This window comes from Geotrypetes seraphini, chromosome 10, assembly GCF_902459505.1.
Source record: "Geotrypetes seraphini chromosome 10, aGeoSer1.1, whole genome shotgun sequence".
Taxonomy (NCBI): domain Eukaryota; kingdom Metazoa; phylum Chordata; class Amphibia; order Gymnophiona; family Dermophiidae; genus Geotrypetes; species Geotrypetes seraphini.
In genome coordinates, this window is record NC_047093.1 from 38036189 (window position 1) to 38061171 (window position 24983).

Genomic DNA, 24983 nt, shown 5'->3' on the forward strand with positions numbered 1-24983 from the left:
GGCATGATAACCTTCTCTGATCTGTTCGTGATCCCCTTCTTAATCATTCCTAGCATTCTGTTCGCCCTTTTCACCGCCGCCGTGCATTGGGCAGACAGCTTCATCGACTTGTCGACCAGTACTCCCAAGTCTCTTTCCTGGGGGGGTCTCTCCAAGTATCGCACCGGACATCCTGTATTCGTGTATAAGATTTTTGTTACCGACATGCTTCACCTTACACTTATCCATATTAAACCTCATTTGCCATGTCAATGCCCATTTCTCGAGCGTGTTTATGTCATGTTGTAGGTCTTCGCAATCCTCCTGCATCTTCACTACTCTGAATAACTTCGTATTGTCTGCAAATTTAATCACCTCACTTGTTGTACCAATTTCCAGGTCGTTTATAAATATGTTGAAGAGCATGGGTCCAAGCACTGAACCCTGTGGCACTCTACTCGTGACACTTTTCCAGTCCGAGTATTGTCCATTTACCCTCAGTCTCTGTTTCCTATCCGCCATCCAGTTTTTAATCCACGTGAGTATTTCACCCTCAATTCCACCCTCAATTTTTTTGAAGTAGTCGTTCATGCGGAACCTTGTCGAACCCTTCTGAAAATCCAGATGTACAATGTCGACCGGGTCACCCTTGCCTATCTGGCTGTTTACTCCCTCGAAGAAGTGCAGCAAGTTCGTCAAGCAAGATCTTCCTTTGCTGAAGCCATGCTCGCTGGTCCTTATCAGATTGTGTCCGTCAAGGTAATTAATGATGCGGTCAAAGAAGAGTGACCAAGATGATAAAGGGGATGGAACTCTTCTTGTATGAGGAAAGACTAAAGAGGTTAGAGCTCTTCAGCTTGGAAAAGAGATGGCTAAGGGGAGATATGACTGAAGTCTACAAAACCCTGAGGTACAAGTGGATCGATGTTTTTTACTGCATCAAGATTTACAAAGACTAGGGGACACTCAATGAAGTTACAGAGTAATACTTTTAAAACCAATAGGAAGATGTGGTAAGAGCAGTTAATGCAGCTAGTTTTAAAAAAGGTTTGGACAATTTCCTAGAGGAAAAGTCCATAGTCTGCTGTTGAGACAGTCTATGGACTTAGCCACTGCTTGTCCTGGATCGGTAGCATGGAATGCTACTACTAATTGGGTTTTTGCCAGGTACTTGTAACTTGGATTGGCCTCCGTGAAGATGGGATACTGGGCTGGATGGACCATTGGTCTGACCTAGAAAGACTATTCTTAAGTTCTTAAAGAATATTTTGGGAATTATTTGCATTCCAACATGGAGATCTGAATTCCCTCACCACACTCTTTCTGAAATAAGGTTTCCCAAGTACAAAAAAAAAATCTTCACATTTTCCGAAGACAGGTATATGGAGGTGACAAGTTTTATTCATACTCTTTGATTTTTTTTTCTCCTATAGGTTGGAATAACTTTTATTGATCTGACATATTAAACTATACAAAGGAGGATGTTGTGTAAGACTACACAAGCCTTGTCTTGTTTGGTCTAAATAAATACATGAGCAGACTCACACCTCCTCAGCTCTTTTTTCTTTCTCTAGAGGAGGCCAAGAAAAAAACCATCAGACACATAAGTCTAGTTTAAACATTCAAGGGGATTATGACACCATCAATTAATTCATTATTAAACATACGTAGTTGGTACATCTTCCAATTAAATTACAATTGCTTCATTAACATCCAATGATAAACAGCAATGTTCTATTGGTTAGTTTCAAGTCACATGGTTTATGGTTACTCATACTTCATTAGTAATTTTCCTTAGCAACAATAATGATTTAATTATCACATGATATTGATTTCACCCCTGACAGCAATAGAAGAGAGTAACAAACATGTTCACTGAGGAAATGCTGATCTTGTTGGCATGCTCTATTCTGTTGTAAACATCTATTTTAAAAACTTTAACATTTGCTTGTAAAGCTAACCAAGCAATATTATTTTACTATAACTCTGTTTCCCCTAACTGTGCAAGTGACAAATATGTTAGTTCTTATAAACAGATATGTTTTGCTTCCCAAAACAGTGCAAAATATGTTAGATCTTATAAAGTGAAAAATTATCATTAGGTCAGTGTGACCATTAATCATGTTTTCTGTTATTTACTGTTATGACTTCAGCATCTTGTGTTCCAGACATGAGACCTTGACCAGTGTCAGATCTTTCTCTTTGCTTCATTGGAAACAGAAAAACATGTATTCTGCATGCTATGTCCAAATCTCTGAAGTATTTCTATCATTCAACTTCATCTTATATATTTATTTATTCATTTGAGTGTCTTTTCGGGGGTCCCAGGAAAGGGGTGTCTCATACTTTGGGTTAAGGCCCCCCAGTCTTTAAACATGCTGAGTTACAAAAATGGTACATAGCTTGTTCTCTCCTGGATTGGTAGGGCTGTATGAGCTCCACAATTCAGATTTCAGAAACATTCTGTAGTATGACTGTTTCCAGATTTACTTTTTGGTTTTATAATGGTGCTTCCTACTCTTGCATCTGTGTCTACAGTTGGGAAGTATTGAATCATACAAAGTGAGGCCAAGATATTCAGACTTAGCACCAAAGTAGGAAGGAGATAAACTTGCTTCTTTCTGCTTCTAGAGGGAGGGACGGGGATAGTGGGGCACAGTAAGCTGGAGGAAGGGCTCAGTGAAGAGTAGTGTCTGGACTGAGACCATCAGTGTTTAAGAAATGGAAGGGAGACTAGATCCTTATAAAATGTCCAGTTACTGTTTAAGTTTCAGAATTATTGTCCCCCTTCACCCCAATGATACTGCTTTACCATAATATCAAAGGGTCACTTCCACAATTTCATCTTTGAAAAAAAAAGATAAAACATTGCACTTACCTTTCCTGATGAGGATACACTTTGCTCCTGAGATTTTGCTCAGAAATAACCATCCTTTGGTATGATAACCCTAAAAGATTCACAAGAGAACAATATTGTAATAAAAATAACACTGATGGCTGTTTTGAAGGCTTTTCTTTTGGGTAAGCAGCTGTTTGCTAACTCTCCCCATGTTAAAATGCCTGTGCCAGAAAGGGATGGGGATAAGTTGATGATGAGAAAGTCTACATACAACAGACCTGGTATAACTGTGGACACTCAAATGCAGCAAGAGCGCGTGTAAGTTACAGTTTTGTATGTTATCCCCCATAAGTTGTGTGTGCAAATTGGTGTTCACAGCAGATTTGAGTGTACAGCTTAATTGTTTAACAAGCTAATTGGCGCCAATTGGCAATTTAACACCTCATAATTGATATATATAAAATATGGCCTTATACGTATAACTGGGAGGTCCACTCATATTCCACCCATGTTTCGCCCACATGCATCCCCCCTTGCAGTATCATATTATAGTACTTGTACATGCATTACAGAGTAGTGCTTAGGGTGAATACGCATGTAAGTGGGGACCGTGTTAGACATGTTGGGGCCCAGGGCAGAAATTAAGGAAGGGCGCCCCCCCTTTCCTCTCCTCCATGCCCCTCCTCTAATCTTCGCACCCACCAAATGCCCTCCCATCCAGCATTTCTTCTTTCCTCCTCCTTCCTTCCTTCCTCCCCCACCCCCAATCCCATAACATGCTCTCCCGTCCAACATGCCTACCATCATTTAAAAATCGGCTGTTCAAGGGTCCCTTCTCCCCACCCCATTCCAAAGCCCCCTTACCTTTTAAAATGCAAAGGGATCACTGGCACAGCAATGATTCTTTAGCACTGCTTGTGGATTTCTCAACACTGTTCCCCTGCCATGTTCTGACCTCTTTACTGCAACTTCCTGTTTCCGCTTGAGTGGACCACAGCAGGGGAACAGTGGCAAGGAATCCATGAGCAGTGCTAGGGAATCGCCAATGCACTGGCGGCCCCTTTGCATTTTAAAAAGTGAGGGGGGCTTCAGAATGAGGTGGGGAGAAGGGACGAACATCCCGGTCCATGGGGGCCCCTTGGAGCAGTAGAGCACAGGGCCTGTTACCCTGTTTCCCTCCTCCCCTCCCATAACTCCGGTCCTGCATACAAGTGCTGCTTTGTGCCAAATTTAAACACACAACGGGGTGAATTACTGTGCGTGCCAAGTTCTAGGATTGCTCTTAAGGTCACCAAGTCCACTTGTTCTTTTCACCAAAAACTGGGCACCATTTTTCAAAATGAAAGTACAAGTGTATTTTCCTTTGGGAAATTACTTTGGGGAAAGGTACCTACAGAAATGTGCACCTGCTTTCAGTTTGGTACTAGTACCACTACTAGGTGGTGCTGAAATGTTCACAGTCCAATCAATCAACTTCCTAAATTCTGAGCGTTATTTTGCCACTGTAGCTGAAAAGAGTGTCATCTTATTTCGTTAAGTGCCAATTTGCAGAAACAAAGTTCTATGTTTTAGACATTGTTTCAGATCATTGATTCAACCATATCCACATCATTCTCTTCTTGTATGGCTGAGAACATTTCAGCACCCCCTTGTAGTGTGAAGACTTTCAGTCTCTGGTAACCAGAGCTGAGATTGTGACATCATAATGCCAAAGCCGAGATTGCCAGAGCCGAGATTGTGATATCATAATGCCTCATTCTACCAATGAGCCATCAGTGATGTCACAATGGCTATCAGTGGTATCACAATGGCTTGAGTGTCCTATACCTGGCTCACCTTTATTAATATGAGGGGGTGCTAAAAATTCTCTGTCCAACCAACCAACTTCCTAAATTCTGAGCATTATTTTGCCACTGTAGCTGAAAAGAGATCTTATTCATTAAGTGCCAATTTGCAGAAACAAAATTCTGTATTTTCACATTGTTTCAGACCATTGATTGAACCATATCCATGTCATTCTCTTCTTGGTTGGGCTGAGAACTTTACAGCACCCCCTCGTATTATTAATTAAGGAACAATGCTGGTGCTCATGGGTTGTGATGGAAGAATGGTAGAATAAATATAGTAGGGGGAGGGAGAAAGGGGATTTTTTTTTCCTCTAAAAATGTTGTTTTTCCTTTAATATGTTGCATATGAAATAAATAATTTGGTATTCATATTGTGAATTGAATGTGTTATAGTAGTATATCATTGTTGGTTTGGTTTTGTTTGTTGCTTAATAAAATGAAATTTAATTAAAACTACAATAGGTATGTTGTTGGTTCCATCAACTTAACCCAATCCAGGGAACTCCTCTGCACAATGCTAACAGTTAGACTTTTAAAAATTGCCCCGAGAGTTGTTCACTAAGGGCCCCTTTTACAAAGCTGCAGTAGTGAGTCTCGGCAAGGCAAATGTGGCACAGCCCATAGGAACTGAACGGGCTGCATCGCATTTGCCGCACAGGACTCGTTACTGCAGCTTTGTAAAAGGGGCCCGAAGGCAGATATTCAGTTAGGAGAAAAAAAAATAGTTCCATAGCATACCTGGAACTGCTCTTTCATTTTTTATCTTCATAGCACAGTCCAAGCCGACAATGCAATAAGGCTTGGGTAGAGTCAGCAGCTTTTTACAGAAATCATACACCCTCTCGTAAAGACTATCTGATATGTATGGTGCCTGGTACAGAAAACAAATATTTACAAAGAACACATAAATTAGAAGGTCCAATGAAGCAAGATACAGGTGGAATTATCAGCTGAGGTAGAGAATGGAGGTGCTGGACATACAGTGATGCGTGCTCAGGGCCTTCAGGGGATTCGTCTCACCCCCTTAAGTCCCTGAGAGCACTGCTCTGAATTTGATTGTTTGAGCATAAAAGGCAGATCCTGCTCAGTCAATCAAGTTCAGATCAGTACTGTCAGGGCCTTCAGGGGGTTTGGAGAATCCCCAGCCCAAGATCCCTGCTTTATTTTTTTTGTTTTTGTTTACATTTTGATGGTTAAAGAGACTGCCTATTCAACAAATTCAACTGCATCAAGCAAAAAGTAAACCACAACGAAAAAAAAAAGCAGGGCTATAGAGCTGGGGATTCACTGAATCCCTTGAAAGCCCTCACCACACGCCACTGTGGACAAACCAGGTATTAGTGCAATCTTGACAGAAGGAACATTCTCCACTATAGAGCCTTAGTGGACACAATTTTCAAAGTGACTTGTCCAGGTATGACAGTCTTTTACTGTCTAGCTCAGGGATAGGCAATTCCGGTCCTCGAGAGCCGGAGCCAGGTCAGGTTTGCAGGATATCCACAATAAATATGCATAAGATAGATTTGCATCTCAAGGAGGCAGTGCATGCAAATCCATCTCGTACATATTCATTGTGGATATCCTGAAAACCTGACCTGGCTCCGGCTCTCGAGGACCAGAATTGCCTACCCCTGGTCTAGCTAAAAATCCACACAGGATGTATACGAGTACCTACTTTTAAGCAGTTTAAGAAGAGGTGTTCCATAGACATTTGGGAAAGAGCTCCTAGCTATGAGTGTGAAGAAAAGGAGACTGAAGGAAAAAGAGATGCTCAAAGGTAGGAAGGAGGTGGATGTGTAAAGAAAGCACTATTGCCCCTACCCAGCCAAAGATTTGACAGGTCAGCTAAGCGAGTGATAAGTGACTGCACTTTGGATCTAAGTAGGACATTCTGGTGAGAAATGGGTGAAAGGCATTTGTCCATTGGTGTACTTTCGGGTTTACAAGGGGGCAGTGCCGCCCCCCCCCCAATACTCTGGGTGTTGGTGTTTAATTGTTCTCTTCACCTCACTGTCAATATCCTCCCTTCCACCACCCCAAAATAAGCAGACTGACTACATCTATGTAATATTCAACAAATTCTGCATTGAATTAAACTTCTGTACAGCATGGAAAAGTATAAACCCTGTACTTTTATTCTATTACCCCCCCCCCCCCCCACCCCTCACCACACACACACCTCAAGAACAGCAGCAACATTTTGCTTCCACTTCCAGACACTTTGTGAAGAGCCACAAAACTCTGAGAAAGAGACACTTGGAGTCTGCATATCATAACAACCCCACCTATGAAAAGGCAACGCCACAAATAGTACACCAGGTCCTAGAGCAACAATACACCTCCTTTTAGAAAAACACGACAAACCAAACTGCTACTGATCCCTTCATAGGACGTGCACATTAGCTGACTGCTCTACCTTGATCACAAAGGAAAAACATGCACCTAATTCAGAATAAGGGAGCACAAGTTAGAAATAGGAAGCCCCTCCCCTCCTAAAAAAGCCAGACTTACTGGATAAACATATACATTTCTTCTACAGTAATACAAAGCTGACATATTTCAAGTCCCTAACAATTTTTTAAAGTAATATTCTTTCTTTCTTTCTTTCTCTGGACATTTTATTTTGCTGTTCTACTCTCCTGTGCAAATCTTCGTCTAAGTTTTGTTTAGGGTCTCTATGTCATTTCTTTTCATTCTTCCTTTTCTTCTACATCTGGCATCGTTTTTCCCTTGTGTCTTATTTTCTCCATTTCTCTGCTTCTGAATTGGTAGATGGCTTTTAATACCAATTCTTCCTTCCTGTCACCATGCAATTCCCACTTTCCCAGCTCTCCCATTGCTTGTTCTGTCTCTTTCGCTTTTCCTAGCCTTCTATTTCCACTCCGTCTTTCACCCATTCTCTAGACCAGGGGTGTCAAAGTCCCTCCTCGAGGGCCGCAATCCAGTCGGGGTTTTCAGGATTTCCCCAATGAATATGCATGAGATCTATTTACATGCACTGCTTTCATTGTATGCTAATAGATCTCATGCATATTCATTGGGGAAATCCTGAAAACCTGACTGGATTGCGGCCCTCAAGGAGGGACTTTAACACCCCTGCTCTAGACTCTTACTGCCATCCTTGGTACTTACCCCTCTCAAGTCCTCATTTACCTTCCTCTGATTCATTCCCTCAGCTGCACTATTCCTGCCATACAACCTGGAATCCAGCCCCGTTCATCCCGCTTCCCAATCCCACTCTTTTCATATTCTCTCACCCTTACCAGAGCCTCTTGTCTCTTCACATTGCTTCTTAACTTTATCCTAGTCCCTTCAGATCCTTCATAGTCGAGAAGCTGCTGTTTACCTGTGGACAACGGTGTCCCTAGACAGAAGTGTCTGGGGTTGCAATGGGGGGTGCACTTCATATCCACCGCATCGCAGCCCCTCCCCTTGAGTTTAAAATTTCTAGAAGCTCTTTGTCTATTCTTTAGAGCCGAGAATGCTGAATTTTTTTGGTAGTAAAGTAGCCATTTTTCCTGATGTCTCTAAGTGGATGCAGTCTCGGCGGAAAAAATTTCTAATGTTACATCAATGTGTATTGAGTTTAGGAGCCACCTTTCAGCTAAGCTTTCCTTGTAAATGCTGTATTAATTATCAAGCTAATAGATATGTTTTCTATGAACCTGACCAATTACAATTTTTCTTGGAGGGCAAGGCTGCTTCTGTAGCCCCAGAGATGCCTACTGATATCACTGTCCAGACCGTTTAGTAATTTATACAACTGATTTTGCTCTGTATTTTGTTACGTTTTCTTTTTTCCTGAATTCAACTACCCTTGACAGTGCTTGAATCTCTCTCCTTAGTTGTGGACTATTTTCATTGTACACTTATGAATATCATATGTAATATTTCCTTATTGGATGTTATCTTTCCTTCTCAAAGGTGTTTTTCTTTGATGTTAAATAAAGATAAATGTAAAATAAAAATAAATAAATAAATTTATAGAAGCTCTTTCACCTTCACACATTCTTGCTCCAGACATTATTTCCCCCTTTACACTCATTCCTTTCAGACTTACCTCTCCCTTGCTTGAAACCCTCCCCCCCCCTCTTTTGCACCAGTTCCCAACCTTCTTACTTTCACTTTTTCCTCGTCTCTTTTGTCCCACTTCCCTCCTCATTTCAGATACTCCCCTTTTCAGTCACTCTTTTTTTACTCTTTTCTCATCATTTCATTCCTTCTACTCCTCCCATTCTCACTTCCTTCTTCCTTCCATTCAGGTGAGGTCAGAGGCTGGGTATTTTGGTCTTAATCCCTAGCACCCCGAGCCAGAGCCTCACCTGTCCAATGGTTAAGCTAGACCAGGGTGTGTCTAGTCTATAATATCTGGATGCCCAGATTCTGTGGCATAAACCTGCATAAGCATGCCTAAATGTAGGCGTGCCCGCTTACATCGAGTCTATGGCTGGTATAGGTGGGCACGGCTAAGTGCAATATGGGTACACCTAAATTATACTATTCTATAAGTTCAATAGGTAAGTTAGAGAAACAACGTGCCCATCTGATGCTCCACCCACATGCACACCCCCACAGTGGTGTAGTAAGGGGGGGCAGACTGCCCCAGGCGCCGTCTTCACAAGGGGGCACAGGCACCAGCGCCTCTCCTCCTCTCTGCCCCGCATACCTCTTTAAATGTTCACTGGCTTGAGCAGCATCTTCTACTTGCTGCTCGTGCTGGCGTCAGTTCCCTTATGTCACTTCCTGATCGCGGGACCAGGACGTGATATCAGAAGGGCGCCGATGCAAGCGGCAGGTGGAAGATGCTGCTCGAACCGGCGAATATTCCGAAAGGTATACGGGGCAGGGGGCGCTCAAGCGGCGGGGAAGAGTTGGGGGTGCCCAAGCAGCGAGGGGGAGGGTGGAAGAGTGGGGGGCGCACGGTGCGGCGATGCTGGGCACCACCGCCCGAGGCACCAATCTCCCTCGCTATGCCACTGCGCCCCCATTGCAGTTACACACTGCCGCACTCATGAGCTCCGTTATAGAACGGCGCACAATAATCTAATCTGTAATTTGTGAATTGCTCTATGCCTGAGCAGGTTCAAGGGGGATGTACAATTTGACAGTGGTAGAAGAAGAGAGAGGGGAGAGGAGATGGGGTAAGACTTCTATGAGGGTGATACAGGGGAGAATTCAAAGTATAATATACATAGGAGGAATCAGTACACTTACTTAGTAACATTGTAAATGATAGCAGATAAATACATTACATTAGTGATTTCTATTCCGCCATTACCTTGCGGTTCAAGGCGGATTACATATGATATGTCAGGACATTAGAAGTACATACAGACATTAGAAGTACATACGGTCATTAGAAGTACATACGGACATTAGAAGTACATAAGGACATTAGAAGTACATACGGACATTAGAAGTACAGAGGTACATCCTGTCTGCAAAGAAGTCACATCCATTTGAACCATCAGTCTAGTAATTATTCATTTTACTTGCTAAGTTCCTCTATAAGATATCCTCCCCCCCCCCCAGCCCACTGTAATAGGTAAGATCTGTACTTGGATGATATGAATGTGGTATAAAAAATGCATACTTGCTCTTAAGTGACAATTTTCATGGCATTTACACACACAAGGTGGTGTAACTGCAGACACCTAGTTATCAAATTTCCCTGCCCTTATGTTGACACTGGTATGCCTGAGTTACAATGCTTAGTCACTGCTTACCTTGATTATGGTATGCATTAAAATATGAAGAAGTGGGATAATGTAATGCTTGTTATCTCCCCTCTCTGCCTGCAGGCAAAAGATAAGACGATGTGGTTTCGTTAGTCATGCATTTCTCAAGAAATCCGCACTTTTCAAACTCCAACAGCACACATGAACAAAAATTTTAATCACTACTTATGATGGAGAAGGGCAGTGGCATAGTGAAGGTGGGCGGGACACACTGGGCGCCGTCTTGGCGAGGGCGCCGGCACCTCTCCTCCTCTCTGCCCACCTACCTCTTCAAATCTTGGCCGGCAGCAAGCAAGCGGGACCAGGAAATGACATCAGAGGGAGAGTCGAGGCCGGTGTGAGCTAGGGTTACCAGACGTCTGGATTAACCTGGACGTGTCCTCCTTTTAGAGGGCATGTCCAGACGGCTTTTCAAAACCTGGCACTTTGTCCGGCTTTTGATAAACGGATCGCGTCGAGAGGGGTATCTGCGAACGCATGGATGCCCTCCCTCCCGAAGAGCAGGCTGAGGGAGGCGGAGCTAGGGGGCGAGGCTAGGGTGTGGGTGTAACGGGGCGGGCGATCGGTGGAACTGGGCGGGCCCTGGGGTGGGTCTATGGGTCCAGATTTTACATACATAAAATCTGGTAACCCTAGTGTGAGTAGCAGGTAGAAGGTGCTGCTCGCTGCTGGCAAAGATTTGTATGTGGGGGAGAGTACGGGGGGGGGGGTGGCAGTGAAAAATGTGAGGGGCACATGGCACAGCCATGAATGATGCCACTGCCTGGGTGCCTCCGTCCCTTACTACTCCACCGGAGATAGACCTCTGCTGAGAATTAAGGGTCGAGATTCAGCTGTTTTTTTTATTTTAGCCAATGGAATATACGGGTATGCGGCCAGCTATCTTTTAAGTGGTTAAGTGCAATATTCAGCACTTAACTGTCTATGAGCCACCACATAAAGTCAGGAATGCATAAAAGTCTATCCTATGTATGCAGTTAACCAGCCAAGTGAAGATTCCGCCTCTGGACTGTTCCCAAAATAGCTGATTTCCAGTTCAGCGCTAACCATTAATTTTCAGTGGCACTAACTGGTGCTTTTATACATACTATTAATTTTGTAAATTGCCTTGACCTGCTTGTTCAGACTGGGTATTAAATATTTAAAAATTAATAATAATATTGATTCTACAACTCTTCAAGAAGTGCCCTAGAAGTCTTCATCCAGTTGCTGCAGAAAGAACTTCCAGGGCAGGCCGAAGCCAGCAGTCTCACTCATTGCCACTGCCCGAAGATTTAAAATGACAGCGGTCAGAGAGGAGGTAGATGGGGGAAGCGGAAGCCGGAGAGGTTTCGGGCGAAGCTTTTGTTCCCCCACCCCCCCAAACAAAAAGCATTCCGCTGCCTATGCTCCAATTCTTTATTAAATTAGATTGTAAACTGCTTAGATCAGTGGTCTCAAACTCAAACCATTTGCAGGGCCACATTTTGGATTTGTAGGTACTTGGAGGGCCTCAGAAAAAATAGTTACTGCCTTTTTAAAGAAATGAATATTTTTTATGAGGTAAAACTCTTTATAGTTTATAAATCTTTCCTTTTAGCTAAGTCTTAATAATAATATTGTAATTTATAGCTAAAGAAACATATGATCAAGAAACTGTTTTATTTTACTTTTATGATTATGATAAACATACTGAGGGCCCCCGGGCCGCGAGTTTGAGACCACTGGCTTAGATATACAAATTTAATTGGGGTTCAAAGAAGAGTGACCAAAATGATAAAGGGAACAAGAGGGAATGGGGACTTGTATACCGCTTTTTTTGCCACTTTGGCATTTCAGGGCTGATATTCAAAGCAGTGGGTACTGGAGGATAAAGTGATTTGTCCAGGGTCACAAGGAGCAGCACTGGGATTTGATCTCACAACCTCTGGGTGCAGAGGCAGCCGCTCAACCAGTGAGCTACATATGAGGAAAGGCTAAGGAGGTTAGGGCTCTTCAGCTTGGAAAAGAGACAGCTGAGGGGGAGATATGATTGAGGTCTACAAAATCCTGAGTGGTGTAGAACGGGCAAAAGTGAATCAATTCTTGAAGTACAAAGACTAGGAGGACACTCGATGAAGTTACACAGAAGTACTTTTAAAACAAATAGGAGGAAATATTTTTTTCACTCAATGAATAGTTAAACTGTGGAATTCGCTGCCAGAGGATATGGTGACAGTGGTTAGTGTATTTGGGTTTAAAAATGGTTTGGACAAGTTCTTGGAGGAAAAGTCCATCGTCTGCTATTGAGACAGACATGGGGGAAGCCACTGCTTGTCATGGAATTGGCAGCATGGAATGTTGCTACTATTTGGGTTTCTGCCAGGTACTTGTGGCCTGGATTGGCCACTGTTGGAAGCAGGATATTGGGCTAGATCAGGGGTAGGGAACTTCGGTCCTCGAGAGCCGTATTCCAGTCGGGTTTTCAGGATTTCCCCAATGAATATGCATTGAAAGCAGTGCATGCAAATAGATCTCATGCATATTCATTGGGGAAATCCTGAAAACCCGACTGGAATACGGCTTTCAAGGACCGGAGTTCCCTACCCTAGGCTAGATGGACCATTGGTGTGACCCAGTAAGTATATTCTTATGTTCTTAAGTAGTGTCTAAGTGCAGTTAAACACATAACAGTCAATTTAGGCACCATGCAGTGTGTAACTGCATTCATCCCACCTAACCACATGCCAAATTGGTGCATAATTTTTCACTAAACATTATAGAATAGAGGGCCAATTTGCACATGAAGCTATGGAGGATTAAGTGACTCATCCAAGGTCACAAGGAGGTTCTGTGAGAAAAGCAGAATTTAAACCTGGCTTCCATGGTTCCCAGATCTCTACCCTAATTTCGGCTTACCAGACGTCCAGGAAAACTCGGACATGTCCTCTTTAAAGAGGACTGTCAGGGTGTCCAGATGGATTTTTTTTAAAAACCCAGTTTGTCTGGGTTTTGGAAAGCCCCTAGCTCTGGGCCGCATCTGGAGGTCCTCCGAGCATGTGTGTGACATCATCGCATCCGCGCATGCTCAGAGGTCCAGAGTCAGGGAAGGAGAAGAGATGAAGTTTGTGTGGGGGGCGGGAGTGGGGCAGAATGGGGCAAGGCCATATGTCCTTTTTTTTTCTTCAATAAACCTGGTAATGCTGCTCTAACCATTTTAACAAAATGTTATCTGGCAAATATCTAATGAGGCAGATTTTGATGAGCCCTGCAGGTGTGACAAAAGCTTTTTCACTGCTTGGTAAGATTGGTATGTTGCCAACTACAAAATAGGCACCTTGGAAAATTACATTTTAATAGCTATTTGGCTTCCTGTATAGTGAACTGAAAGGAACTGTGTAGCACAGAAACAGGAAGTTCATGCCTGGATCTTTTTTTTTTTTTTAATGTAGTACGTTTGCTGTTCAATTGAGGAACTGAAAATGCGACTGTGGTTTTAAGATTATTCTCTCTACATCTCATCTACAGTTAGAAATCTGATCAGATTACTGCTCCAATACTGTAAGGTACTTTGCTCTCTATGGAGAGCATAATAAGATGAAATCAAATGTCATTTTTAAATTTACTCTGGCATCCTCTAGTTCAGTCCTCAAGATATACCCAACCAGTTGATTTTGAGGATGTCCGCTTTGAATTTGCCAGGGCAGAATGCTAATTTAAAGCTGTCCAATTGGGGGCGCCCCAAGGACTAGGCTGAGAACCATCTATTATAGCGCTCTTCAATACAAGGACTGGGGCCAATGGCAACCCCTGGAGACCTCTGGGATGGCCCCCGTCATCATTCTGGGTTTTTATTTTTGCCTCCATTACTCTTTCCTTCTCTCTCTTTGTCTCTCTAACCAAGCTGATGACACAAAGGGGAAAGTAGATATGGGGAAGAGCTGCATGATTTTAGGACAAGGTTCACCTCCTTGTTGATACCTCCAATGAAATGTTTGAAGGCGAGCTGTCGGGGTGGATGTCATATATTTTTATTTATTTAGTATCTAACTTTTATTTTTATGAAAAAATCTATTATTGCTAATAACCCAAATTCAATCATGTAAACAACTTATTTTGGGCACACTTTTACCCTAATATATAAATGAATTAATAAATTAGGAGGCTGGAGTATCATAAAGAATGCATTGTTCTCAGTAAAGAGACCTCTTATAACTTCATCCTGAATGCATGTAATCTAATCATTTACTTCAAGCCTCCTTCCTACCTCAAAAGTAATTAAATAGGTAAGATAGCTCGCTATTGGGATTTCTCTTATCCTGTCTTATTCTATTCTATTTGATTTGATTTGATTTTCAGGGGCTCTCTTGAATAAAGTACTGGGCTTTTTGAAAGCTCTCGTGCGATTTTGAGAATGCTGAGATGTAGCGATTCCTCTCATTAAGGGTGCTTTAAATACAAGGTTTTTTTTTAAACAACTGATAGAAACTTTACTTACCGAGTTTCTGGGTAAAAAAGTAAACAGGTAGTCTTGATTGCAGGTATATTCTTTTATATATACATAATTCATCTTTTATATTCACTTTCATTTCTATTTCATTTCATTTGTTTTGTCTTTACAGTGGTACAGCAACTATATTGTTCCTCGATGAAGGCTAGGTAATAGCTGAAACGCTCTAAAATAGTTTGAACGTCGGGTAGTTCATAACCCACCAACGTTGGTCCTGGCAGGGAAGCCACTAAGATAAGTGTTGCTGTTCTTCTCTCTTTTTTGATATATTACAATACATTTTTGATGAATTTAATGAATTGAATTGAATTTTAGATAAAAATTTAATTATAATATTGATTGATAAATTAAATAAAGGATAGGTTTGCACTCTTAGTCTGTTAGTTGATAGTTTTCTAATTAAATTAAATTAAAAATCTTTTGAGGTAGGAAGGAGGCTTGAATTAAATGATTACATTACATGCATTCAGGATGAAGACTTGAAATCATATACAAGTTATAAGAGTCTCTTTACTGAAAATAATGCATCCTTTATGATACTCCAGCCTCTTAATTTATTAATTCATTTATATATTAGGGTAAATGTGTGCCCCAAAATAAGTTGTTTACACAATTGTATTTGGGTTAATAGCAATAATAGATTTTTTCATAAAAATAGAAGTTAGATACTAAATAAATAAAAATTTATTAAGCTAGGTTTTATATCAATTATCCTTTATACCCCCTTTTTTTCTTGATTGATGACAATTTTTGTGGGTTGGATAACTTGGGAAATGATCCGTTTGTTTATTAATTGGGGTGGATGTCATAGACATATGCAGGTCAGCAGTGTCGCACTTCCACATGGGAAGATATTTTGCTACTCTTCCTTAATTCATCAGATCCAAAGTGTCTCTGACTTAAAAATTGATGAAGACTGCTGATCTTGGTCAAGGAATCTTCAAAAGCATTCTAGAGCAGAGACCCCACTATCCTATGCTCCGCCACTTTGGCATTTTACTTTCTTGATTGCATTGTCCAGCATCTATCGAGATTTCTGATTTCTCTAACCTGACAATCATTGTCTCATATTTTCTGAAATATTTTTCACCTCTTTTGCTTACCTATTGTTAGTTTCAGCTTTTAGACAGTGAATGGACTTGTACACTACAATAATATGAAGCAGCATATCTGCAAAAATCGGAGGCCTCTGTTATTTTCAAGATTCCATCTGCAAACAGAGCTAAATATTTTATTTTTTTCAGAGACTTTGAAATGAAGATTATAGTATATTGTATATGATCAGAGATTTTTTCTTGGATAGGAATTTACACATCATCTCTAGATACTGTGCGGGTTGGGGCTTCAAGTTTGTTGTGATTTTCTGATGTTTACAGTGTTGAATTTTTTTCAAACTGATGTTTGAGTAACTCCAACCTATATATTTTTATTTTATTTTATTTTATTTTAAGGAGGTTGTGAGCAGTTTTTCTAACAGAGATCTTTTTTCTCCACCGTTTTATTTATTTATTGTATATTATGGTGATAGCATTAGGAAACTCTCCAACACAAGTACTGAACTATATTTGTCTTTGAATTTCTAGGTATTGTTGCAGCTTGCTCTCTTCCTTGGGTTTTGTTTGAGATCTATTCACATGCTGAGGAAAGTTAGATCCTGCTTCCATCAAAAACATTTTACCCTCCTTGTCCAATCCATCATCCTCTCCAGATTGGACTATTGCAACTCTATCTACTTAAGCCTAACTAAGAAAAACCTCCACAGACTCCAACAGATTCAGAATGCCGCGGCCAAGTTCATCTTCGCTAAAAGTAAATTTGACCATGTCTCCCCGCTCCTGGCCAAGCTCCACTGGCTTCCGATAATCGCCAGGTTCCACTATAAATGCGCCTGTTTAACTTTCAAAATCCTATATGGTATCCTCCCTCCCTTTATCCCTCTTTCTTGGAATTCCTCAAACCCTAATACCACCAGATCCTCCCAGAAATTAAAACTATCCTTCCCCTCGCTGAAAGGCATTTCCCACGCAGGAAAACTAGGGACCTCCCTCCACTTCAAAATCACTGAGCTCTGGAACAACCTTACCTCCCCTCTTCGGAACTTGAGCTCTCTCCAAGTTTTCCTCAAACATCTGAAAACCTGGCTTTTCTCAAAAAATGTAAGTCTCCCTCCAACTTAGGAATCAAGGAAACTCTTATATCTTGGCATCCCAAGTCCTCTAAATTTTCTTCACACTTCTACCTCTAACCCTCTGTTGTAGTTCCTTCCTATTTCTCCTACTGTAAACCGCGTCGAGCTCTACGAACGTGGAGATGATGCGGTATACACACCTAAGGATTAGATTAGATTAGATCTGTTGTTTTTCTCTGTACTCGAATGATGATTACCTGGAAAATTTGATGCAGGACTAAACCTGATGTGAATTCTGCATACTGGATCCGTATATATCTGATTGGAAACTACGGGGTAAATATTCAGTTGTGGTGGTAAGCGTTTTTAGCCAACATTGGCTGGCCATGACCAGGCACTGGCACTGAATGACCAAGTTTATACTGCTGGCAAGTTAAGTGCAATATTCAGCATTTAGGGCTGGATTCTGTAAAGGACGCCCAGTCTCAGAAGCCACCTAAACTAAACTAAACCTTAAGTTTATATACCGCATCATCTCCACGGATGTTGTGGAGCTCGGCACGGTTTACAAGAACTTAAAATATAGGAAGAGAAGGATAAAAAAGGTTTACATGAACTTATATATAGAAGAGTAAGGGGAGATAGAATTACATTTTAGTGAAAAGCCAGGTTTTCAGTTGCTTGCGGAATAATTGGAGCAGTTTTTGAGAATTGCGTCTGTCCTCATGGACAGACGCCCAAGCCTGCCTAACACCACAATTCTCTAACCAGCATCCATGTCACAGGCGCCAGTTAGAGAATCAGGTTGCCGCTGAACTGATCGCAGTAAGGGAATCTGCCTGCCGCAAACAGTTTAGCAGTGGCGGCAGGGAACCCATCCCCCCCCCCCCCGCAAAGACTACCAACAGGAGAGATGCCCAGTCCCTCCTGCCAGAACCCCTGAATGTCCGTGGCAGGAGAAATGCACAAGTCCTCCTGCCGTCACGCCCCAAGACATCCCCCAGCAAGAGGGATGCCCACGCCCTCCTGCCAGAAACCTCCCAACCTTACTCCGAGACATCCCCCGGCAGGAGGGATGCCCAGTTCCCCCTGATGGTACCCCCCTTCCCAAAGATCATCGGTAGGATGGATGCCCAGTCCCTCCTGCCAGAACCCCCCCAAAGGACATGCCCCAAACCCCCCCCAAGCACACCCAGACCCCACAGTACCTTTTTTAAGTTGGCCGGCCAAAGGGATGCTTCCTCCAGCCGGCAGACTCACCTCCACTCAATGGCGAGCCTGCCCCTTCCCGGTGCATGGTGGGATGCATCAGGGAGGGGCCTGAGGCCCCTGGGCCAATCGAAATGTTAGGCCTATCTCTCAGTGCATTCTGGGATACGCTGGGAGTGACCAAAGACTCCGATTGGCCAGATCCCCTTAGGCCGCTCCCATTGGGGGTGGCATAAGGGAGCTGACCAATCAAAATCTTGGGAGGGGACTTATGCACCTGGGCCAATAAGGGCCTTAGGCTCCTCCCCTGGGATCTTTTAGGGAGAGGAGAAGATAGTGGATGATGTGGGTGGGCAGACTAGATGGGCTATTTAGCTTTTAAGAAAATAATCGCTGCTGCTGGGTCATACCAGTGGTCCATCGTGCACAGGAGTCTGTACATACAGCGGCCCTTGGTTTAAAGACCAGTGCCCTAATCGAGCCTAGCTTTACCTGCATACTTTCTGGTTCAGCAGGAACTTGTCTAACTTTATCTTGAATCCCTGGAGGGTGTTTTCCCCTATAACAGCCTCCGGAAGAGCATTCCAGTTTTCCACCACTCTCTGCATGAAGAAGAACTTCCTTACGTTTGTATGGAATTTATCCCCTTTTAACTTTAGAGAGTGCCCTCTCATTCTCTCTACCTTAGAGAGGGTGTACAACCTGTCTCTATCAACTAAGTCTATTCCCTTCATTATCTTGAATGTTTCAATCATGTCCCCTCTCAGTCTCCGCTTTTCAAGGGAGAAGAGGACCAGTTTCTCTAATCTCTCACTGTACAGCAGCTCCTCCAGCCCTTTAACAATTTTAGTTGCTCTTCTCTGGACCCTTTTGAGTAGTACGGTCTCCTTCATGTACAGCAACCAGTGCTGGACACAGTATTCCAGGTGGGGGCTTACCCTGACCTGGTACAGCAGCATGATAACCTTCTCCGATCTGCTTATGATCCCCTTCTTAATCATTCCTAGCATTCTGTTCGCCATTTTCGCCGCCGCTGCACATTGCACTGACGGCTTCATCGACTTGTCAACCACTACTCCCAGATCTTTTTCCTAGGGGGGTCTCTCCGAGTACTGCACTGGACATCCTGTATTCGTGAATAAGATTTTTGTTACCGACAGGCATCACCTTACACTTAACTACGTTAAACCTCATTTGCCATATGGCGATCCATTTCTAGAGTGTGCTTATGACATGTTGCAGGTCTTCGCAATCCTTCTGCATCTTCACCACTCTGAATAACTTTGTATCGTCCGCAAAATTTAATCACTTTGCTCATTGTACCAATTTCCAGGTCGTTTATAAATAGGTTGAAGAGCACGGGCCCAAGCACCGAACCCTGCGGCACTCCACTCGTGACGCTTTTCCAGTCTGAGTATTGTCCATTTACCCCCACTCTCTGTTTCTTATCCACCAACCAGTTTTTAATCCACATGAGGATTTCGCCCTCTATTCCATGGCTTGCAATTTTTCAAAGTAGTCGTTTATGCGGGACCTTGTCAAACGCCTTGTGAAAATCCAGATATACAATGTCAACCGGTTCACCCTTGTCTAGCTGCCTGTTTACTCCCTCAAAGAAGTGCAGCAAGTTCTTTAAGCAAGATCTTCCCTTGCTGAAGCCATGCTGGCTGATCCACATCAGCTCATGTCCGTCAAGGTGATCAATCATGCGGTCCTTTATCAGCGCCTCTACCATCTTTCCCGGTACCAAGGTCAGATTCACCATCTATAGTTTCCTGGATCTCCCCTCGAACCTTTCTTGAAGATCAGTGTGATATTCACCACTTTCCAGTCTTCCGGAATCCTTCCCGATTTGATCGACAGATTGGTTATTAGTTGAAGCAGTTCAGCTATAGCCCTTTTTAGTTCCTTGATCACCCTCGGATGGATGCCATCCTGTCTCAGGGATTTATCGTTTTTAAGCCTATCAATCTGCCTGCAAACCTCTTCTAGACTGACCATCATCCCTGTCAGTTTCCCATCTTCATTTCCTGTATATAACCTGTCAGGTTCTGGTATGTTGCGTATAACCTCTTCGGTAAAGACAGATGCAAAAAATGTGTTCAGTTTGTCGGCGATGGCTTTGTCCTCCTTTAGCGCTCCCTTTATTCCATGGTCATCCAACGGCCCCACTGCTTCCTTTGCCGGTTGTTTCCCCTTAATATATCAAAAGAACTGCTTGAAGTTTTTCGCCTCCTTGGCTATTTTTTCCTCATTGTCTTTTTTGGCCTTTCTTACTGCCTTGTGGCAGCTGCTTTGATGTTGTTTGTGCTTTTTCCAATTTTCATCCATTTTTGACCTTTTCCATTCCTTAAACTAGGTCTTCTTGTCTCTGATTGCTTCCTTCACTGCTACAGTGAGCCACGCCAGTTCTCTGTTCTCTTTCCTCGTGGATCCCTTGGTGATACGCGGTATATATAGATTTTGAGCCTCGGTGACCGTGTCCTTAAAACGGGACCATGCTTGCTCTAGCGTTTTTACAGTTCTTTATCCTCTTCTTAATCTTCTTCCCCACCATTCCTTTGTAATTCCCTTTTCAGAAGTTTAGTGCCGTGGCCGACATTCTGGTCCAATGTTTTGCCCCTGTGTCCAGGTCAAAGCGGATCATATTGTGATCACTGCTTCCCAGGGTCCCTTCTACACCTTGCACCGGTCCTTGTAGTCCATTTAGAATTAAGTCCAGAATTGCATTTCCTCTCGTATTTTCCTTGACAAGTTGTTCCTGGAAGCAATCGCCTACAGCATCCAGGAACTTGGTCTCCCTACCACAACCGGAAATGCCTAGGTTCCAGTCTATCCCTGGATAATTGAAGTCACCCACAATAACCACGTTGCCTCCCTTGCAGTTGCGTTTAATCTCATCCGTCATCTCTCCGTCAATTTGTTCAGACTGCCCTGGGGGTCGGTAGTACATGCTGATCTTCGTTTCCATTCCTTTTGTCCCTGGAATTTTGGCCCATAGAGACTCTACCCTATTTTTCGTTTCTGGCATGTTCTCTCTAGTAGACTCAATGACCTCTTTGACGTATAGGGCAACGACCCCACCTTTTTGACCCACTCTGTCTCTGCGGTATAGCTTGTATCCCGGTAGCACAGTGTCCCAGATGTTTTCCTCGTTCCACCATGTTTTCGTGATGCCGATGATATCAAGGTTATCTTTTTGTGCCATAGCTTCTAATTCACTCATCTTATTCTTCAGGCTCCTTGCGTTCATGTACATACACTTGAGTTTGCGGCTATTACTTTCTTGCATTTCTTTCCCTCTTGTGTCCCTTTCGATCTGTCAGGATTTCTGTCTTGCTTATGATCCGGTGAGTCTTCCCCGCTATCTTTCTGCAAGGTATCTTCTGGAAGGCTCAGCGGGAACTCCCCAACATTTAATCTTTTATTTTAGTTTGTTTTTTTCTTTTTCTTTTACCTGCCTCAACACGTCGGACCACAGCACCTCCCTCCACGGACCGGGAGCACTCAGGGCAGAGCGGGAGCAGAGGAAAACTCACCCTGGGCGTGGAAGCGAACTCCGCCCCTCCCCCCCGAAGGTGCACCGCTGAGCCAATAAAAGGCTCAGCGCCTTAGTGAGAGCGCCTTCGCGAAGCGAGCAAGAAGAGACCTGCCAACTACGTGAAAACCTTCTCTCTACCACAACTTCCACTCCTAACAACTCTATTCACAACCCATACTCCTACCCAGACACAGTACAAGAACAACAACCTAATCACAGAAAACCACGCTCCCTCTAATCACCTGCCACAACCTTCAAAATGAAGCTAATCCCAAAAACAAACACCCAAATCATCCTATTGATAATCCTTCTTATCTCCAGCTGGAAGGTAGTAGCAAACAACCTACCCAACATACCCACTAGTGCAATTACAAACAAAACCCATCACTCCAACAGGATAGTTCCAACAGACAGAAATACTAACCACCAAACAAGCGGTTAACATTCAATTTCCTCTGCTTGGGGAAAAAGATCAACACAACCCAAGACCAAACCTCACCATCATCCAAATTCATTCATCTACCCTAAAATGAATCACAACTACCAAATAGAAACCACTACTCTTAAATGTGCCTACTTAAACATCAGAGCCCTAGGCCCAGAAACAGAACTTATAAAAAAACTGGATAAAAAAATGAAAACCTAGGCTGCCTCTTCCTCACAGAAACCTGGCTAACATCAGTCACAGACCCATGAATTACGGAAGTCTGCCCTCAGGGATACAAAATTACAGTGACTTGCAGAGAGAAAAAAAGAGGAGGAGGATTAGCAATCTTAATCAAAGACTCCCTAACCCTAAACATACTGAAAAAATATCCATTCCATACATGGACCTTCTAGCATGTCAAATCTCAGCCACCACACTAAAAAACTCACTAAACTGCATGCTCTGTTATATAACACCGAGAAACTGGGCCACGGTAAGGCCCGAATTTGAAAATTTCATATACCAAAACTCACTCACAGCAGTACACAACCTTATCCTAGGAGATCTAAACCTACATCTTGAAGACCATTCATCCAAGCCAATAGACAACCTTCTTTCTTTCCTCAATGCCTTATCCTTCCAAATTTTAAACCCACAAACCACTCATGAGAAAGGACACCAACTTGACATCGCAGCCTTCATGACCCATCAAACATCTACGTCAGAAATTCAAATGTCTAATGGTACCTGGTCCCCATCCCTCTGGTCAGACCACTACTCATACACCTTCAATAGCAACTGGACCAGAAACAAAACAAAACCAATATCCAAAATAGTAACATACACATCACGCAAACACATCAAGCCCACCATATTCTGGTCAAAAGTAGACGAAACAATCCAAGACTTCATTTCACACTGGGAAAAATTGAGCAATAACATCCTTGACGAACAAGCCCCACTACAAACCAAAACCAGAACCAGCAGACGATCAGACCAATGGTTCGACGACGAATTACTCCTACTCAAGAGACAATGTAGACAACTGGAAAGAAAATAGAGAAAAACCAGCCTAGATCACACAAACACCGCCTGGAGAAAAATTAACAAACAATATAAACTTCTATTAAAAGAAAAGAGAAAAATACACTACACCAACCTAATAGGCACGGAAACCCAAGACACCAAAAAACTATTCCAAATATTAAAAGATCTAACTGACACCAAACCCTATATTACCACTAACAATAACTCCTCTCCCTTAGCCACTCTCCTAGCAGAACATTTCAAGAATAAAATTACAAATACCAGAGCTACCCTCAATAGTACCTCAGCCCACCTAATTGATGTCGCAACACTTCCCACAGAAAATGAATCATCTGCTGCAGACAGAACTTGGTCCCAATTCCCCAAGATACATTGGGCTGAATTCAACAAACTCTACAATAAGTACAGCCACGCTTCCTGTGAACTCAACCACTGTCCACCATATCTCTTGACATCCTCGAGCACTAAGTTCCGTACTCTACTCCTACATTGGATACAAACCATGCTCACAGAAGGCATTTTCTCAACGGAACTCAGCGAAATCATCATCACCCCAATCCTAAAAGACCCAAAAGGACCAACAGTCCAACTATCCAACTACAGACCAATTGCCTCAATACCTCTATATATCAAACTAAGAGAAGGACTAGTAGCCAAACTCCTCACCAACTATCTCGAAGACCATAACTTACTCCACCCCACTCAATCTGGCTTCAGAACTAACATCAGCACAGAGTTACTACTAGGCTCCCTTATCAACACAGCAAGACAACACCTCAGCACAGGAAAAAAAATGCTGCTCATACAGCTGGACCTGACGGCTGCATTTGACTTGGTAGACCGTAGCATCCTACTGCAAATTTTGGACTCAATAGGCATCTCAGATAAAGTATACTCATGGTTTGAAGGTTTCTTAAAATCCAGAACATACAAAGTAAAATCAGACAAAGAAAAATCCAAACCTTGGTCCAACCCCTGCGGCATACCACAAGGATCTCCACTATCCCCTATTCTCTTCAACCTATACACGGCCTCTCTCAGTGTTTACCTGAACAAACAAGGCCTAACCTCTTATAGCTATGCAGATGACATCACCATCCTTATACCTTTCAACCAACCAAAGCAAGCAATGACAGACACACTACACCGAACACTAGTTATAGTAACGTCTTGGATGGAAGACCACAAACTGAAACTTAACCCAGACAAAACTAAATTCATCCTCCTAGAAAATAACAAAGTCCCAACCACAACTAATTTAGAAATCAACTCAATCAATTACCTATTCAAACACCCTAAAACTACTAGGTATGACTATTGACAGAGGCTGCACCATGCAACCACAAATAAACAAAACAATACAGAAATCTTTCGCATTATGAGAAACCTTAGACAAGTCCGAAAATTCTTTGAAAGAACACAATTTCAGCTCTTTGTACAATCTCTAATCCTAAGTATACTAGACTACTAGACCTCCTCTACCTCCCCTGCCCTGCAATAATGATTAAACAACTACAAACAATTCAAAACACAGCTCTGAGACTCGTCTACTCATTCAAGAAACATGACCACATTACAGAGGCTTACATCGATTCACATTGGCTTCCAATCCAGGAAAGAATACAATTTAAATTCTATTGTATACTATTTAAAACTATAAACGGAGACAGCCCAATCTACCTAAACAACCGCTTCATCCAAACTACCTCTACCAGGCATAGAAAAACACACACCCCATTCACTTACCCCCCCAATCAAAG

At 42.7% G+C, this 24983-nt stretch overlaps 1 protein-coding gene across 3 annotated transcripts in view; it reads right to left on the reverse strand.

Moving 5' to 3' along the window:
- The window catches only part of PIK3R6 (phosphoinositide-3-kinase regulatory subunit 6), a 131421-nt gene that overhangs the window by 56486 nt on the left and 49952 nt on the right, over positions 1–24983 (reverse strand). For all 3 annotated transcript variants that reach the window (XM_033960014.1, XM_033960012.1, XM_033960013.1), the window contains 3 exons: positions 10392–10460; positions 5404–5536; positions 2858–2927 (listed from right to left, as the gene is read on the reverse strand). In XM_033960014.1, the coding sequence (XP_033815905.1) occupies positions 2858–2927; positions 5404–5536; positions 10392–10460 (272 nt within the window). The remainder of the gene's footprint in view (positions 1–2857; positions 2928–5403; positions 5537–10391; positions 10461–24983) is intronic.